Below are 18,598 nucleotides of genomic sequence, written 5' to 3'. Positions count from 1 at the left end.
TTCAATAAATGTTTTTGTCTTGCTTTGTTTCTGTGGGCTACTTTTTTGTACTCCCAGAGAAACTATTTGCGTATTCCTCACGACTATAAAAGACTATCCGCAGGCAAGTTAACAAAGCCAAATTGATATAGAAGTTGACATATATTTCTCGATGTCGTTTATTGGGAACGTTCTTGATTTACAATTATATTTCATAGGTTGCTTGCTTTAGTTTATGTAATGCATGTTTCTTCACGTTGTTGTTGAAACGTAGGTTGTATTTGATGATGAATATACGTTGCTGTTTCTTTCAAAGGAACTTCTCTGCTTCCTCTCTGTTCCCACTACAACTTCCATCTCCAGTGTATGACACTACTTTTTATATACAATTTTTATCACATGTACAGCATTCACATCTTTGTATAATAGAAAAAGATAGATGCAGAATTTCTCCAATTTTGCCTAAAAATGACCCACATCAATGTGTATAATTGTGTAAATTTACAAGTTTATTATAGTATCTGTGTAAATTTACATTGAAAATATTAATTTAAAATTTAGTTATTTGTTATTTCTTTATGTATCTTGAGCATAAAGAAAGAAAGTGAATGGTGGTTGTTATGTGTGGAAAAAAAAATAAAATAATTAAAAAAAATCAAGAAAATTTGATATTTTAATAAAATGTAATGTAAAATAGATAATCCGATATGGGGTGTTTTGAAACGTATGTAATATAGAAAAAGTATGTTATTATACTAAAATAAACATGAATTTTTGCACGGACTGATGTGAATGTTCTACTTTACAAATACTTACAAATTTTGTAAGTTTTTAGTTGTAAAATTGTTAGTACATTTAGCATTTTCCTTATATATATTGATAAAAAAAAAATGCTACTAGACATAAGCATGAACTGCTTAGCCTATCAAGGGTGAATGCCCTAGGATTACCCGACAATTGGTTCTAGTAGGTGGGATTAGTTGCTCGTAGGTTTTAATGGTTAGATGCGAGTCCAGATGGTTCTTTTTTTAGAAAGAATTCCTATGTTTTCAAAAAATATTGAGAAACAAGAGAATTTTATTGAAAACCCAGCTGGGAAAACCATCAATATAGTACAAACAAGCTAGAAAGCAAGCAACGCTTGCACCATAACCTGAAACAGGAAACAACCAACAGAAACCACATCTACAAGCTAAACAACAGAACTACATGGTTTAAGCACATTTACAAATAAACCCTATCTATATATGCTCATAGAGTAGGGAAACGATTTTTGAAAATCAGCTCTAACTTTCACTTGCTTCCTAATGGTTGCAATTATCTGATCTTCAGTACTGAAACCACCCTTGTGCAAGACAGCATTTTCCTTATATTTTAGGAGATACAATGGAACCTTGTTTTGTTTTGCTTTGTTTTTTGTTTTTTTTTTTTTAGAAGTGTATTAGGAGCTTGATTGATTATTTATGCATATATTAATGTTTTATTGTTTAGTTTTTATTTTTCTAAACTTTATTATCTACATTAATAATGAAAAGAGTTTTTCAATTTTGGGTTTGTAGTGAAACCCATTTATGGTATATATTACCTACTGAGGTGAAGATTACAAGCCTTCTTAATCAATATTTGGAACTTCTGTCACCATGTGAGAAAGAAATGTGTTTCGCATGTGTGGTAATCAGCCCCAGAAAAGAGCCCTGCTAGCCCGTGCATTGGTTCGGACTACCATTGCAAGATGTAGGTCCCTTTTTTAGCTTAATGCTTTCTCTCATTCATTCTTGTTATTATTTTTCACTTGCTTTGTTAGAATAATTGTTTATTATTCAACTGTACATAAAACTTTACAAGGTAGGCTTATTTATAGGCTCTCTATGCGTGCAGTACAACAAGAGTGCTGTACCAATAATATTAATGGGCATGGACCTACAAATTCTTTCTTTTAGGTTGCACTATTGAGGTGAAATATGGCGAATTAGCGAAGAGGTTCTTCTTCTTCTTCTTCTTTTTGGGAGTTAAAAATGACACAGTGAAGTGGTTCTTCTTAGTTATATGTAGATTGTGTAGTCTGGTTTTGATGTATTTTTGTTGTGGCAATCTAAATTTTGTTTATTTCATTCATGGTGTAGATTAATTGTATTGAGGGGCATTTTTTGTTAGTCTAATGAAGTACAATGTGGATAGTAACAAAGGTTTTGTTTTATAAAAAATTTAAGTGTTGTACTTTAGGTTCCTAATTTGTGCCCCTATAGCACATCTCCAATGTACTCAGTTTGGTACATTTTTTATTAATAATAATATATTTACGTTACTTATCAAAAAAAAAAAAAATTAATTGTCAAGTTGCTGTATTAAGGTATGTATACATGTATGTCGAAAGTATTTTTGGTTATTAAATGCTATCAACATCCTTTTATTTGAATACTTGAATATTTATTTTTGACATAGGAAGTGTTTTGATTTCCAATTTTTAGAAATGTTGTACAGAGAGGTTGGTGTATCTAAACAATTTTGTTTATTACTAGATCAGACAAATTTTCAAGTCAATCCAAGATCCTTGAAGTTTAAGAAGAATATCTATGGTAGACCTGAGGTGAGTTTGTTTTCTGGCCGTTGATGTGTAATAAAACTTGTTTCCTTCTTTTTCATGGACCTTGTTTGCTGTTCCTTGTCATCGTATCTCATTAAGTTCATTTTCTTTTTCAAATTTGTGTAATATTTTCGATAGCATATGTGAATAGGTAGAGTGGCATGAGGTTGATGACTCACACCTAGCACCATTGCATTTCAACATATCACATAACTCTTCTTTAATAGCCTGTGGAGTGACTATGAATTCACCAGTAAGTATTCTGTATATTCATGGGCCACATGTACCTTCTGCATGTGTGATCATTATGTTCTCTTTTGATTTTGTTTTATCTATTTATTGATCTGTCTGTTGCATTGAAGAAACATTGACGTTAGGCTAATATGATTCACTTTTCTAATTGTAGATTGGTATTGATGTGGAAGAGAAGCAACGGAAGTTAAAAGAATAACATCTTAGCATTTGCTCAAAGGTACTTTACTCCTTATGAAGTGGAACTTTTAGCTGCTATTTCAGACCCTGAATTTCAGCGTCAGGAGTTTGTAAAATTATGGACTCTCAAGGTGAGCTAGGTTGTGTGAATATTAATTTACATCAAGAACTTTCAGTTCATTGTTATAGTTGGATGAAAATCTGGTAAATCCTGATAAAGAGTTTCTTGATAAGTTCTGCTGCAAATGCATGGGATGTTGTAAAGTTTGGTAGCATACAATTTTGTCTACATTGCTAAAAGACAATATACTTATTCCATCTTCAAGCAGTAATTCTAGTAGAGAATTCTTAACTTGTTAGAAAGTTTTACCATAGACAGTTCAATGTTGGACACAGAAGAAGTTTCTACTTTAAAGAAACTAGAATGGACTACCCATATTGTTTATAAAAGCAAAAATTGAAAAAACACTCTTTGAATGCATGATGCACTGGAAAAATAGATGTTTCAAATTTCTTTGGATTTCATAAATATGTGCATGGACAATTCCTTCTGGAAATTTTGTGAGAAAATTGGGAGCAGCCTAAACCATGAAAATGAGGTTGTGGGAGAGTAATACAAGCATTGTGCTGGGATAGTATTCTAATTGTAAAATTAAAAATTAGACAAAGTTAATTGTAAAATTACAATCTTTCAAGATAGTATTCTACTCAGAGTAAAGTCAACTTTTGTTGCATAGACATGTAGTAGTCTGCTTAGCTGGCTATAAGATTGTTTAGGTGGATGCTGGGATATTATTGATATGCCATTCCCTCTCATCCTAGTGAATTGAGTCCTTCATGCTATTATAATATTTCTCACCCCCCCCCCCCCCCTTCCCCATAAAAAAAAAAAAAAAAAGAATAGCACAGGAAATTTTTCCTTAAAAAGTTGTATGAAATCTCCTTAGTTTTTTTATTATGCTGTCAGGCGTTTGATATAGTCGTTGATTCTTTTGATGATCCCAAAAACCTGACAAGTAATTGGCAATTTGCACTCCTGGAATTGGCTGGTTCTCATTATGCTGCCATTTGCATTGAAGGGGATAGAACAACTGGAGGTGATAATTTGAGTATTTTCTGACTAAAATAGAGTAATGTGAAAATGACTACATTTTTTATTATATCTTGTTATTTGCAGTAAAAGGGATTCTCCCAATGAAATTGACAGTGTGGAGAACCATTCCATTTGTTGAAGATGAATGTGTTTCTAGAACTGATGCTGTCAGTTGCTTGACTTAACAATTGTAAATAATTTACGGTTTTTGTGGTGAACTCAACCCCCTGATCTTGGATTTCCAAATTTTATGATATTAGAGCAACTGGAAGGCAGAAAGCAATGCATCTTTAAATTGCCTGTAGAATGTATACCAGATGTTGTAAGAGAAATGTACAAATTTCCGTCAATCTTAAAGATCAATTCCTTGCATCCTTCAAGTTGAAACTCAACCCTTTCAATCTTGAATTTTCATCTATGCAGAAAAAATAAATGTTGGTCCCGGTTTTTACTTGGACCTTCAGAATACTATGTAATTATATTGTTGAAGTTGTTACTTTCGTATTAACTATTTAAATTTTTAGAAAAATAATGCAATGATGAAGAATAATATAAATTGATTGTTGGTTGATATTTCTAATCATCAAGCAAGATGGATATCCAATCAGATTCATATTCAGTGAGCATCTTCACATTCTTTTGATCACCAATCCTTTCATTTTTCTTATAAAGTTTTTATAACCCAATGGGCCTATGGAGAAGCACTATAGATATAGGTGCTCTCTTATCCAAGTTTACCTTTGAAATTTGTACTGAAGTACCTTTGCAGAGTTACATGCCTGATCATAGAATGTCCAGAAGCTTAGTTTTGGAGCATCTGGAACCCTCAGAAATTAAAGATCTAGATAAAAAGCTTACCTCAATTGGACTCTATATATATTAAGGAAATGATTTTGGATCATGAACCTTACCCCAATGGTTTCAAATAGAATAGAGGAGACACAGCTCCTACTGTAGGCATTTGCCTATGAAATCATTGAATGTGAGAAAGTCACATGGAAACCATTTCTCTTAACATGAATTGGCAAAATCAACAAGAATCGCACGTATGGCGTGCTTGATATCCTGTTTATTTATTTGGGTAAAAGGGCATTCAAATACATACGCACATATATTACATGTGTGCGAATGAGATTAAGAAACATCAAGATGAGCTTTATTTATACAGGAGAAATTTTTCTTACAGAAAAATTTTATATAAAAAAAAAAAAAAAAAAAGTTATTTCTAAGATAAATAATGGCTTTAATAGGCAAAAATAAAAATATTAAGTTTCCAGAGTCTCAAATCTAGGATGATTGGCCGCAACTTCCAACAAGAACTTGCTGTGACAAGCAGAAACCATATATAAGCCTTCCTGCAAATGGATTTTTGAACCCATATGTAACCTTCCTGTTTCTGAATTGATAGCTTCAGACTTAGGTCCGGTCCAGCTCTCTAACATGCTCAGGCATACTACCCCAGTTTTTCTCATTGTGCCAAAGCTGTCAAAAGAGTAAACAGTAAACTACATGTACACTCCTAGGTGACTTTAAACTCCTACTTCTGCTTTTTATGAACAATGTACATGACAGTATGCTTAGTAGTCGGCATATAAAAGAAACCAAAGATTTTAAATGGGTTGAACAAACTCAAGTGAGAAGCATGTTGATACAGACATCTAATATATACAAAGTGACTACTAGACTAAGAAACAAGTTTACAAATCTATATAATATCTAAAGGCTAAGTGTAGCATTTATTATTACTATGCTCTTGTTGAGCCACATTAACGTAGTATTTCAGTCCACTTCGATCTATTTTAATTGTACAATCTATTAGAAAATAATTAAATAAGTTCTTTTTTTTTAGAAGAAAACAGTTAAATGAGTTAAATTAATTATTTTGTCAAAATCTATTGCAGTTTAGAAGCCAGCAGCCCGCTAAAGTCATATAAGCTTTTTTTTAAAAATTAATATTAACCAAAAAACAAAATCTTTTAAATAATGCATTTTATGAATGTTTTCATTTAAATTCTTAACAGTAAAAAGAACATTTAAACAATATCATTTACTAACTAAAAAATTTACAAAGTGACATGATTGGTTAGCTTCATATCAACAATATAATGTACAAATTCCTAATTCTTTTTTAGTGATAATGTAGTTAGTAGAATTTTGGTCTACTTCGGTCCAACTTGATCCACTCAGTCTAATTCTATCCATTTTGGACTAATTTAAATTGATTCTTTTTGTAGATTACTTCTTATAAAAATAGAAAATACATTTAAATAACACATGCATCATTAAACCTACAAATTTTACTTTATATTCTTATAAAATAATTATATTACATTTTCCCACGCAGTGGATTTACGACTAGTGTTATTACAACTGGCAGCATACCACCTCTTTTCAGCAAAATCTGCCACATAATCTGCTGTCAAGTTGTCATTTAGACCTCACCAGGTAGGATGCCCATGTCTCATCTGCTGGAGGTGGTGGTTGAACCCAATGCCCTGGTATGCAGCTGCACCAAATTTGACAGCATTTAGGAATGGTGATGCTGGCAGTAAAATCATAATGTGGAATGAATGGGAGAGGCACTAATGTTGATTGAAATTTGAAGCAGTAGCAAAACCAGTGGAGTTATGGTGGTCACGTGTGGTGATGCTGGAGTTTGTGGTGTCAATGGCGGTAGAGATGGCAGTTGGCAGAACTGGCATTGGTGCAACAGTCACAAGTTTTATAACAAAATAAAGAAAATGTTTGGCTTCCACTAATAAGCAAATTTTCAAATTCCAAATGTATTACCAAACTAGTCCCCTCACCTGGCATCTCTCTCTCTCCCTTGTTACTACTAAACGCAAAAGAAATAGTTCAAATGCATACACTGGTGCCTTTTAAGGAAAATATAATCATAATTATATCAAGCAAGCTGCATGTAGCAAAGAGGAGTGGCAGTATCCTTACCTTCCTCCTGGTCTGATATATGCATCCCATGTTCTTCTCACCTGCATGAAATGGTCCTTGTTATGATTCAAATCTGAACAAAACAGTTCCAGCACCACCCAAGAAAAAGAAGGGATGCTAGTTTGTACATGGCAGCATGGGGCTAAATATTACAGGCCATCTGGGAAGCAATTAATTAAACTAGCACCCTTGTGCACATAAAATGAACAAAAATGCTTCGTGAAATATCAGGCCATCAATTACATTGTATTATGTAGAAAATCACCTCAATAAGTGTGCCCATATCAGTGTTACTGCCATGATAATAATGATAGAACTCTAACGGTAGATTTGCCACAGAGTCATAAGCTCCACTGATTCCTTGTCCCTCTAATGCTTGTGGTTCAGATTCCTTCATAGTGACAGAAGTAGAGCCTTTATTATTTTCAGTCTCAATTATTTGGTCTTCACTTTCCATATTACTGTCTTTATCGCTGCTTAGATCTCTTGAGTCAAGTCCATGACTCAGGAGGGTTTTCCTTGACTCCTCCGCACTTGCAATGGCATCCTTAGCAGCATCTGTGTCAGCTGCAGCAATTGCTTGGCGCTCTTCTTCTTCAACGGCAGCCCGAACTTTGTCCATAAACTTGTCATCCTCTTCAGGGAGAAAATGACCTGCATATATATGCAATCAACAATAAGTTTGTGTACAATATAGGATAGTATATATTTGTTTCTTTTCGTAACAAATAAAATCTATTCATTAAAAAATCTTATGCTTCCATGTACATGAGCAGTATATATAGGAACACCCAAAAAAATGTAAGATTTGCAAATATAGATGTTGAAGAATAACAACTTAAAATTGCAATGAAATTTAACTTTGATGTTGAGCAAATTATCATGGCATGATTTGTAATGATAAATTATTATTCACATTCTATTTTTTATTATGTAAAATCAATTCCTTTGCAGTTCAGGTAACCTGATTACCTACTAACAAGATTTACATTTTAAGCAATAGAACAGTTGCCACAACAGAGACAAGTACAAAGGTGAATAAGAACCATAAAAGAGCAAACCTTGTTTCTTCAATTTTTGGATCCTGATGGAACGTAACTCTTGCAACTTCTCCACAATCAATACCTGCTCAAGCTGAAATATGAACCTAGTGTCAGAGAGAGATCAGCACAAATGATCAACAACATTACAGAACGGAAATTTTAGCATGTTCCCTGACTCAGTCTGGATGACGGCAAGGGTGGAAGCCCTCTAACAGTCCATAAATCGTAGTCCCCTTTGAGGTACATCAGATCATTGCTATCCAAGCAAGGTATTTCACATAAAAATGTGTTTTATATAATTTGTATTTTCTTTCTTTCTTTAGAGATTCTATAGTGGCATTAGTGGAAAACACATAAACAGCATCTCATTATCGAATGAACTCATATCAGTATATGTTAGGGGAAAAAGGTAGATTGAACCAGTTGGAGAGGAATGTGAAAAGACAGATTGAGTGCAAGATGTTGAAGCAATTCAGATAAATGAATCTATTACTTGATCCAAGGACCCTCATCAAAATTTTAGTAGATTTGTTGTTGATGGTAAGTGTTATTTTACACCACAAGCAGCACTACGTTAATATAAATCATATACAGCAAATTAAGCAGGCAACGCAAGAGACCAACTATCAAAATTAATGTAAACTTGGTATTAGTAAATCAGATCCCAGATAAAAAGAAAAGCAAGAATGGCCAAAAAAATAAAGTATCTGAACACTGAATAAGAAAGGGTACATTTATTTGCAGGAAAGACTAATCCCTGCATGAATATGTAAGAAAGCTGTAAGAGGAAAGTCGATGACAATGCCAGTCACGACAAGCAAATGTTCACAGGCTTGGACCCAGAAAAGACAGAATGTGGAAAAAGGATTCGCACGAGCCAATTCAAAGTAGTAGGATGAGGTTTTCTTGAACTGAGAAAAGGGAAAGACAAGAATTATAGTAAATAAACCATTTCAGGAACATCATATGGGAACTTTTACCATAATTCAAACAAACGACATACTCAGTATTGAATGAGTAAAAGAATCTTAACAGTCTCCGTTTATTGAGAACATATTTATGTAGCATGTTCTACCAATGATCACCTCAGATTCTAGCTTCTTTCTCTCCTCTTTTGCTTTAAGCTTCGCAACTTCCTTCATCTTCTCTACCTGCAAACCCACATGCCTCAGTTGCTGAGTAAAAAATTATTAAGCCTGCACTTAAGGCAAATTGCAAACACAACTAGTAATCAACACAATAAATAAATGCCAAGATATAATGCACATATGATCATGTCAGTGTTCCAGAATAGCAAACATTTTACATGTTGCTGTCAAGAAAAGGAAAATACAGTAAGTACAAAGGCAGGACAGAATGTAAAGAAATACAGATGATTATGTTTATTGATATGCACCATTGAAAATCTAATGTTTTGACCATTTCTCTGCTCCTTCATTTATTTATAAAATACTGAAAAGGAAACAGACATGTTTCCATACAAGTACTAAATGTACCTGAAAATGCTAGACATGCTATAAAATGGGCATAGTTTGAACTTCTAAATGTAAATAGAATGAATCTGCTCCTGAAAGGAATTAAAGAATGTACAGAGTTTTGGTTAGAAAAGAGGGAGTTTAAGAGTGCAGCTATTCTTCTAGACAGAACCATTATTTGTGGTGGGCCTGGTGGCTAATGTCAGCATTTAGATTATGCTACATAAAAAGTGCCATACTATTCTAGTTTGCTAATAATTTTAGAGACAATGTCTTTAGTTAAAGCATGAAAATAAATCTCATTTAACATGGTTTATGGGTGTCCCTTAAGCCACTCAGCCCACATTTCAGAACAATCATCTTGATTTAGTTTAATCATATCATCAGCTCCTTAATGGTTCCATGTATGGGGTAAAATCTTAATTTGTTTCCATCAAAATGGATGAATTTTTTTCTACTCTACAGAACTGGCAGGATAAAATAACAATGCAATATTTGAACTAGAGACTCTTTAAACAGATATTACATTGGCTGCTAACCTATATCAATAATTAATGTCATACCATACAAGATCAAAAAAGAGTCTTTTAACTTCTCAGCAACCAGTGGATGACTAACACAAGCACATGCTGCTCAAAAAGTGTGGCCTAACATGTAAAAATTCCTGTACCTTCCGCTTTGCAATATCCTTGGCAATCTCCCTTGCCCTCCATTCATCGGCTTCTTTATCAGCTTGTTCAAATTGTTCACGCTCCTAAATGTCATAAAAGTCAAACGAACCAAATAAAATATGCATTTGTCCAACATAGGCAGGAATGACATCTAAAACAAAGCACAAGAAACTACCTTTGTGAGCATTTCTGCAATTCTTTTCCTCTTTCTTTTTCTCCAAAGTTTATTTCTTTTATACTTCTGTATTTTATTAGACAATCTAACTACTGCAGACTTTTCCTCCCAAGGAGTCACTTCATCCACGATCACCCTGAATGGTTCAAGCTGAGCTCTTAATTTTGACATCAAAGCATTCACGGCTTCCACTGAGAGAGACTCTTGGGATTCCAAACTAATCCTCTTATCTTTCAAAATTTTTTTGAACCTATCAATAAAAATGGCATTGGTTCCAGAATCCTCATCTTGAACACCTCCTTTACCATCTTTAATCATCATCAAGATCTCTAGCTCTTTTTTCCTATTAAGAATAGTAATTCAATCATCATAAATGGTATCAGTTTGGTGCAATGTACGATATCATAATAACAAACAAAATGAACACAAATTGCTAACGAATGGGACACTAACACTTTCACAATTAAATGAAGAATTTGCATTCAATTTAGGACATACATTGCTTTTGCAAGATCAAGAGTATCTTGTAGCTCTCTTAGCCGTTCCTGCACATTCTTAGACTCCCAAAAAGCACTTGACGTTGGCGGGTTAGGTGGTAACATCGGTAACCACTGTGGTGGCACAGTTTGAAATGGTACCGGATTCATAACTAGAGAAACATATAAAAGACTTATTAAAAAAAAAATTGAAATTAAGGTAAAATAAATAACTCTATCAACTCAACTATAAATAGCGATTGACATTGCTAATTAGCGAAAAACAAATAAAGCATATAAAAAAAAAAAAAAGGTTGTACCTAATGCACAAAACTCCAACTTTTGCCGCGTCTTGGGGAGAGGTTATTGGTAAGTAGTCTTACCTTCAATTTTTTTTTTGGACAGGCTAATTTCTAGACTCAAACCCACGGCCGATAAGAGAAAACCTAACGAACCAAAAAAATACAAAAACACAAATTATACCCCTTTAGAAACCAGCTTTTTACACAATCAACAATTCAAGTTTCCAGTATGGCAAAAAGTTATAAAATTATAAATAAATAAAAACCCAAATAAATAGGCAGAAGAACACAACCCATTAGTAATTATACATTATAAGAATCAAAACCCATATACACAACCCAATACCCTTAATACTCAGTTTGGCTGCAGAGAAAGATTTGAGTAAACGAAAGAACAAAACAGTACTACAAAACAAACAATTCAAGTTTCCAATATGGCAAAACGTAAAAAAAAAAAAAATAATAACGCAAATAAGTAGTCAGAAGAACACAACCCATTGGCAATTATACACTGTAAGAATCAAAACCCACATACACAACCCAATACTCTTAATGCTCAGTTTGGCCGCAGAGAAAAAAATATATAATATCAGACAACGAAAGAAGATAACAGTACTATGAAACAAACAAGGTGACTGAGAATATGAGACAGAACTGTAAACAAAAAAAAAAAAAAACATACCAGCTGCACGAATGGATTGTTCAACAAATAAGCAGAATTTTGGTTTTGCTTGGAACTTTAAGAAGTGCGGACTCGATGAAATACAAAATTTATTTATTTTTATATGTGAGTGTGGTGGCTTCCGATTAAAATTTAGATTATGTATATTATTTGCCTAAATGTAAACCAGAAGTCAGGATGGCCGAGTGGTCTAAGGCGCCAGACTCAAGTTCTGGTCTTCGAGAGAGGGCGTGGGTTCAAATCCCACTTCTGACAATTTGTTTTATAATTTTACTCATATTCTTTGATGTGTCCCTGAAAACGACAGACCGTTTTATTCATATAATTGCTTTTTTTTTTTTTATGAAAAAACTAATTCATAAAAATAAATATCATTTTTTGAAATTTAAATATCGAATTTAATAAGTAATTGATTATTTAATAATTATATTGATTAGTTCTTCATTTTGGGTCACCGTTTTATCCATATTATTGCTTTTAAAATAACTAATTCATATAAATAAATATCATTTTTCTGAAATTTAGATATCGAATCCTTTGTATAAAGTTTACATATATTATATGATGTCCCTGAAAATGACAGATCATTTTATTCATATAATTGCTTTTAAAAAAACTAATTCATAAAAATAAATATCATTTTTTGAAATCTAAATATCAAATTTAATAAGTAATTAATTTTTTAATAATTATATTGGTAAGTTCTTCATTTTGGGTCACCATTTTATCCATATTATTGCTTTTAAAAAAACTAATTCATATAAATAAATATCAATTTTTGAAATTTAAATATCGAATTTAATAAGTAATTCATTTTTTAATAATTATATTGATAAGTTCTTCATTTTGGGTCATTTTAAATGAATTGAAATGTGAAATGTTCATGTTAACCTTATACATGTTTGTTAGATTGTTGAAGGAGGTTATGTCTATGTCAATCCAACGCGCCCTTTATACGGAGCATGTTTCATGGGTTGTGTTATTCTAAACCTCTTAATAAAATGGTTGTGTTAAAGTTGTGGGGTCTTGATGAGATTATTAAACAAGGGGAAGGTTGACTCATATAATCAAATAACCTTACCTCAAAACAACACAATTACGACCCATTCGCATAAATTTTATATATATATAACTTTGAATTTCATTTCTCAAAAAAGAAAATTCTGATTTTCTGTTAAATTATTTGTAGTCTTGAAAAATGGTAGACCCATAAAGCATTGTCATCTAAAAAACCAACAGATTTTTTTTTTTTTTCATTGAAATTTCGGTTAAATTTTTGTGATCTTGAATAGCACTTTTTTTTTCCACATTATTGAAATGTGAAATTTATGTTGAATTAGATGGAAATCCTAACAACTAGGCATATTAACTTTTTGCTCAATTTGCTTGTGATCTTCAAAACTTAAAAATATTGAAAGATTAAGGTTTAATATTTATGAAATTAGGGTTTTTTTATACACGATTCACGGATTAAGAAGTTTATGCCATAAGCAAAGCATTAATTACAATCAGTTGGCAAGTTGGCATCTTTTGGTGTTTCCACTAGAGACATCCAGAGTTCCAATTTTCCTACCCCCACTATCAAATTACTAACAAATATTATAAATAAAAAATATAATAACCAAACCCAATTCTAATACCCTCACCTGCTTATGTTGTCTTTACTTTAACCCTAAAACATCATCAAAAGGTCAAACACACATAAGCATTGTCAATAACCACAATGATTATGGTTGACAACAAGTATGAGATGCAATGTAAGAGCACAAATGAGAGAGAAAAGAGGCTTCTGGAGTGAGAGCAGAGACTCAAGAGGGGAGATAAGAGTCTAGATAAGCTGCAGAGAGAAACTGAAAAGGAAAGAAAAAAGTAGAATTGAAAATTAAGAGAGGAATTCTTTCCACCAAAAAAAAGACAACAAAACCAATAGTAGGTTGTCATATAAAGGCCAAAAAGTAGAAGAAATTTACACCAATTAGGTCGGCATGGCAACACGAGCCCCATGTTTAGCTCAGCCATGCTGAACAAAAAAATGGTTAGACACAAGGTCGTCTAGTCAATCAAAAACAGTTAGTGGCTAGAAGATACTGGCTCTAATAATAGACCATCAGGGCTTAGTCACATAGAAGATTCTGGATTGGGATGTGGATTAATATTTGTCATCACTTGCTGGAAACTTGTAACCTCTTCAAGGACTGGTTATGATCCTTGTCCTCTATCTTCTGATCAACAGAGCTTTCTCCGTGGCCTTGGTTCCTAACAACCCACAGCTGGTCAGCAAGACATTTAAGAAAATATTACTGGCAGCCGCCTTCAGCAAATCCCTGCCATCCCAAGACTTTTCAATGTTCATTTTCTATTTAAACCATTTCAAAACTTCAATCAGCTTGAACCATAGCCATGTATCATAAGGGCTTTTGCCTTTTGGTGTTTAAAACAGTAGTCATGTCATTACCTTGACACATTTTGATATTTTACTCTTCACCAGGGCTTTTTGATTTTGAAAGATTTTACCAATAATCTTTGCAAGAACACGTCCCATTCCTGAAATGATGGAAGCGGGTTGCATCTCTAATTACAAACTGACGATCCACAATCTTGCTAACCAACTTTATAAACAAGTGACAATTTTCACAGATCCTCAAGTTCTTTATCACAACAATCTCTGTCCCTGGCCTAGTGTTTAAGAGGCCAAATGCAATTGCCAGCTTTTCACTGTGCACACCCATACCACTTAAAATTTCTTCATTTCTTCTTTCTTGATCATTCTTATAAGACCCAACAAGCTCCTTCACTAAATTTTCCAACTCATCTAACATTCCATATATCTCCTTTTCCTGTGGATGAGTTCTATCTCCGGCCAAGAAAAGGTGAACTCTCCCTTTATATTCTACATAGCTATACCCAGGCTCCTTTTTGAGCTTCCGCTCCCTCATCATTGCTCGAACCTTTAATACTCCCTCCATATTCTGTGCTTCACTATATATATTTGACAACAACACATAATAACCGATATTCGTAGGATCAAGCTCGATTACCTGATTAAAAGCCAACTCTGCTAGCTCAACATTTTTATGAATTTTACAGGCACCCAAAAGGGCCCCCCAAATTGGGGCATCGGGTTTTAACTTCATTGACTCAATGAGCTCCTTAGCTTCCTTGAGTCGTCCAGCCCGGCCTAGAAGATCCACCATACAAGAGTAATGATCCAGACCCGGCTGCAACCCATATGTTCTCTCCATTGCAGCAAAATAATCCAATCCTTTATCAGTCAATCCTGCATGACTACACGCAGACAATACACTTACAAAAACAGCTTTATCAGGTATAATTCCAGTCCCAATCATTTCATCAAAGAACTGTACTGCAATTTCTCCATGTCCATGCATTCCATAACCACCTATGATTGCCGTCCACGAAATTACACTCTTCTCAGGCATGTGGTCAAATATAGCATGAGCCTTTCCCAAATTACCACACCTAGCATACATATTAACCAGGGCGTTACTCAAAAATGGGTTTGAACCAAACCCTCTACAGTGTATCTGCCTTTCTATCTCAGAACCAACCTTATGAGCACCAATGTAGGCACAAGATGAGAGGACCCCGAGAAACGTCACAGGGTCCGGATGAATCCCAGTCAACTCCATCTCATGATAGAGGTCCAAAACATGACGAGCAAGCCCGTTTTGAGCATACCCAGAAATCATTGCATTCCAAGTAATCAAACCCTTTTCAGGCATCGCATTAAACAACATTCGTGCATAAGCAACTGCCCCACACTTAACATACATTGTAAGCAAACAATTTGAAACAGACACATTACTGTCTAAGCCAACCTTAACACAACAACCATGGAGACACATCCCAAGACTCAAATGCACTGGAAGTGTACACACAGGTACTAACCCCAACATTGTAACTGAATCAACAAAGACACCCGCCTCCCTCATTTTACGAAACAACAAAACCCCATCATAAAATCTCGAATTTGAGGTGTACCCAGATATCAAAGCATTGTAACAAATAGTTAGCTCTCTTGATTCACCATTTTCATCAAACACCTTACGTGCATATTCAATAGAAGAGCATCTACAGTACATTGAAATCAAAGAAGTTTGTACAAAGGGATCGGGGTCGCACCCAGTTTTGATGACATGGCAATGGAGCTGTGAGCCGGAGATTGGAAGGGAGAGAGCGGCGCATGACTTGAGAATGAAAGGGAAAGTGAAGGCATTGGGGGAGAAGCCAGAGCGGAGCATTTGGAGGTAGAGAGTGAGAGCTTGGGAGTATTCGCATTGCTTTGCTAGTGCTCTTAGTCGAAAGTTCCATGGGTTGGTTATGCTTGTGCTTGTGGTTTTGGTGGTTTGGAGGTGCAGTAGTTTGTTCGTACCAGAGATTAGTGACCGTTGGACGGTCATAGAGGTTGGAGGGAGATTGTAGTGGGTGGAAATATTCAATGATTGGACTATGGGTCGTTAATAAGATATAAGAAAACGACAGGACGTTTATGTATATCATGAGTCATGACTCATGACCAAATTAAATCGGTTCACTTTTTTTTTTAATAATAATAATTATTATGTTCCAAAGTAACTAATGAAAATGAGAGAAATAGATGAAAATTTTATAGGTGTAATTAGTTTGCCCATAAATTGGTCATAGTCAATTTTGGGGCAACCAAATAATTAAATAGATCATGGTAGGTTTGTAATTACTCAACCTATCGTCACGCTTAAGTAAATAATTTCTCTACCATCACAACTTAGGACTTGGGAGTTTTGGCAATCAAATTAGTTGAAACCCACATTAGACTTGGTAGCATTGACTCTTTGTGACGAAGATACCATATCCAGTGGAGACTTGCTAGATATATGAAGAACGATAGCACATGTCGAAGAACAACAACTCTTGATGAAGGAGGAGAATGCTGCATTTTTAGATGGGTTAATTTGAGTTGGACTTTAGATGGAGAAACTGTCACTCGACCTAAGACATTGGGTTTGCTTGGCACAAATCCACTATTGACTGACTTAATGATCACATCGGACGACATTCAATTTAGATTCCTCTAGGTAGGTTGGCTTGTTGGGCCAAGGTTTGGGTTACATAGCCCTAGATGTAATTGTAACGTTCGAGTCAAATGCAATTTTCATAAATGTCAAATTGTCTTTTTTATACTAACAAAGTAGGTTAGATCTAGATGTGGAAACTTTATTTAGAAGTGACCATAGTAAATGATAAAGATTAAATTTTAAATTTTTTTTAAAGAAATGTAAATGATAAAAATTGAGTCCTAACATAATATCAATTTCATTATAATGAACAAACATTATATATTTCAATTTAAGATGTAAACCTCAATCAAATCAAGTAAGAAGAGTAAATTCTTAAGAATTTTTTAATTTAATAACATTATTGAATTTCCTTCCTCTTAAGTCCCTAGCCTCACTTGTAATTAGCAAAGGTGGAGTAAGTAAACCTTTGCTAGTGCTCCTCGATGGAAATATTGTCGCATTATGTTAAGACTTGGAAATTAAGACATGACCTAGAGCTTTATAATTTGGAGAAATTACACTTTACTACCTTAAATTATGTACCAGATTACACTTTACACCCTAAACTATCCAAATGCACACTTTGCACCCTAAACTATTACACTTATCACACTTTGCACCCCGGTGTTACTTTTGCTATTATGTTTAACAAAATTTTGCTGTTTTAATTAATTTTGAAGAAGGACATTTCAGTCTTTTAAGTTTGTTCCACCTAAGTAAGAAGCACGTGCTTCTCACATGCAACAACATTCTGTTAAACATAACAGCAAAAGTAACATCGGGGTGCAAAGTGTGATAAATGTAATAGTTTAGGGTGCAAAGTGTGCATTTGGATAATTTAGGGTGCAAAGTGTAATTTGGTGCATATTTAGAGCATCCACACCAGTTCATGTAAAAATTTCTAAAATAGAAATAACTACAAATTTTACACATTTTGAGCAAAAAAACTCCCCCATCAGTGGATGTAAAAATGTCTAAAATTGTGCAAATCCATCCATGAGCTACAGTAACCATGTATATTTACACGGTTACTGTAGCTCGTTTATCCCATTATTTTATAATTTGTCGTTCGCTCCTTTTTTTCTCTCTCATTTCCGTGCTCAACAAACCCAGTTAAAACTCAACTCCTCATCTTCTTCTTTTTCCTCAGATGTACACAAACACAAACATACCCACACAAAGATACACTTGCTAAAAAAAAAAATACACAAACACGGAGCCTCGAATTGTGATCGGAGCTCGCGGATCGTGGATCGGAGCCGCGGATCGTTAATCGAAGCTCGCGAATCGTGGATCGGAGCCGCGGATTATGGATCGGAGCTCGGAGCTCGTGGATCGGAGAGGGAAAGTTGGTTTGAGCTCGTGGATCGAGAGGGAGAGTTGATCTGAGATGGAGGATCGGAGAGAGAGACTTGATCTGAGATGGTGGATAGGAGAGGGAGAGTTGATCTAAGATGTGGATCGGAGAGGGAGAGTTGATCGAGAGGGAGAGATGGGTGTAGAGAGAGAGAGAGAGAAAGCGACAAATCAGAAATGAGAAATGGGGAGAGAGAGAGAGCACGAGCGAATTATATGTGGTAGTTGAGGGAAATAATAAAAAAGTGAGGAAATTTATTATTTAATTAAAAGAGATGGTAGGATAGATAAATTGATGTGGGTGTATTGTAAAAATAGATGGGT

At 34.3% G+C, this 18,598-nt stretch overlaps 2 protein-coding genes, 1 non-coding gene and 1 pseudogene across 8 annotated transcripts; 2 read left to right on the top strand and 2 right to left on the bottom strand.

The window, feature by feature from the left end:
• The first annotated feature begins 266 nt into the window (after positions 1-266).
• LOC142608731 (uncharacterized) lies at positions 267-3,998 on the top strand (annotated as a pseudogene).
• A 1,227-nt stretch (positions 3,999-5,225) lies between these two features.
• LOC142611058 (U11/U12 small nuclear ribonucleoprotein 59 kDa protein) lies at positions 5,226-11,933 on the bottom strand. 6 transcript variants are annotated; one of them, XM_075783073.1, is made up of 11 exons: positions 11,862-11,933; positions 11,198-11,323; positions 10,900-11,050; positions 10,402-10,744; positions 10,226-10,309; positions 9,166-9,231; positions 8,099-8,171; positions 7,303-7,691; positions 7,038-7,078; positions 6,419-6,594; positions 5,226-5,570 (listed from the first exon to the last, which is right to left on the bottom strand). In XM_075783073.1, exons 3-10 carry the CDS (start codon positions 11,046-11,048, stop codon positions 6,516-6,518), a joined length of 1,224 nt encoding a protein of 407 aa, XP_075639188.1. In that variant the 5' UTR covers positions 11,049-11,050; positions 11,198-11,323; positions 11,862-11,933; the 3' UTR covers positions 5,226-5,570; positions 6,419-6,515. The 6 variants fall into 6 exon arrangements, with proteins under 6 accessions (XP_075639188.1, XP_075639190.1, XP_075639189.1 ...); XM_075783075.1 differs by having other exon boundaries at positions 6,471-6,594; XM_075783074.1 differs by having other exon boundaries at positions 6,474-6,594.
• Positions 11,934-12,032: 99 nt separating this feature from the next.
• On the top strand, positions 12,033-12,116 carry TRNAL-CAA (transfer RNA leucine (anticodon CAA)). Its single transcript has one exon. It is a non-coding gene; the product is annotated as a tRNA-Leu (tRNA).
• A 1,620-nt stretch (positions 12,117-13,736) lies between these two features.
• Positions 13,737-16,302, bottom strand: LOC142610135 (putative pentatricopeptide repeat-containing protein At3g11460, mitochondrial). The gene has a single exon (XM_075781860.1). The coding sequence runs from the start codon at positions 16,280-16,282 to the stop codon at positions 14,372-14,374; it is 1,911 nt and encodes a 636-aa protein (XP_075637975.1). The 5' UTR covers positions 16,283-16,302; the 3' UTR covers positions 13,737-14,371.
• Positions 16,303-18,598: the final 2,296 nt, after the last annotated feature.

The sequence above is a fragment of the Castanea sativa genome, chromosome 9 (assembly GCF_040712315.1).
Source record: "Castanea sativa cultivar Marrone di Chiusa Pesio chromosome 9, ASM4071231v1".
Classification (NCBI taxonomy): Eukaryota; Viridiplantae; Streptophyta; class Magnoliopsida; order Fagales; family Fagaceae; genus Castanea; species Castanea sativa.
This window is presented reverse-complemented; position numbering and strand designations above follow the sequence as displayed.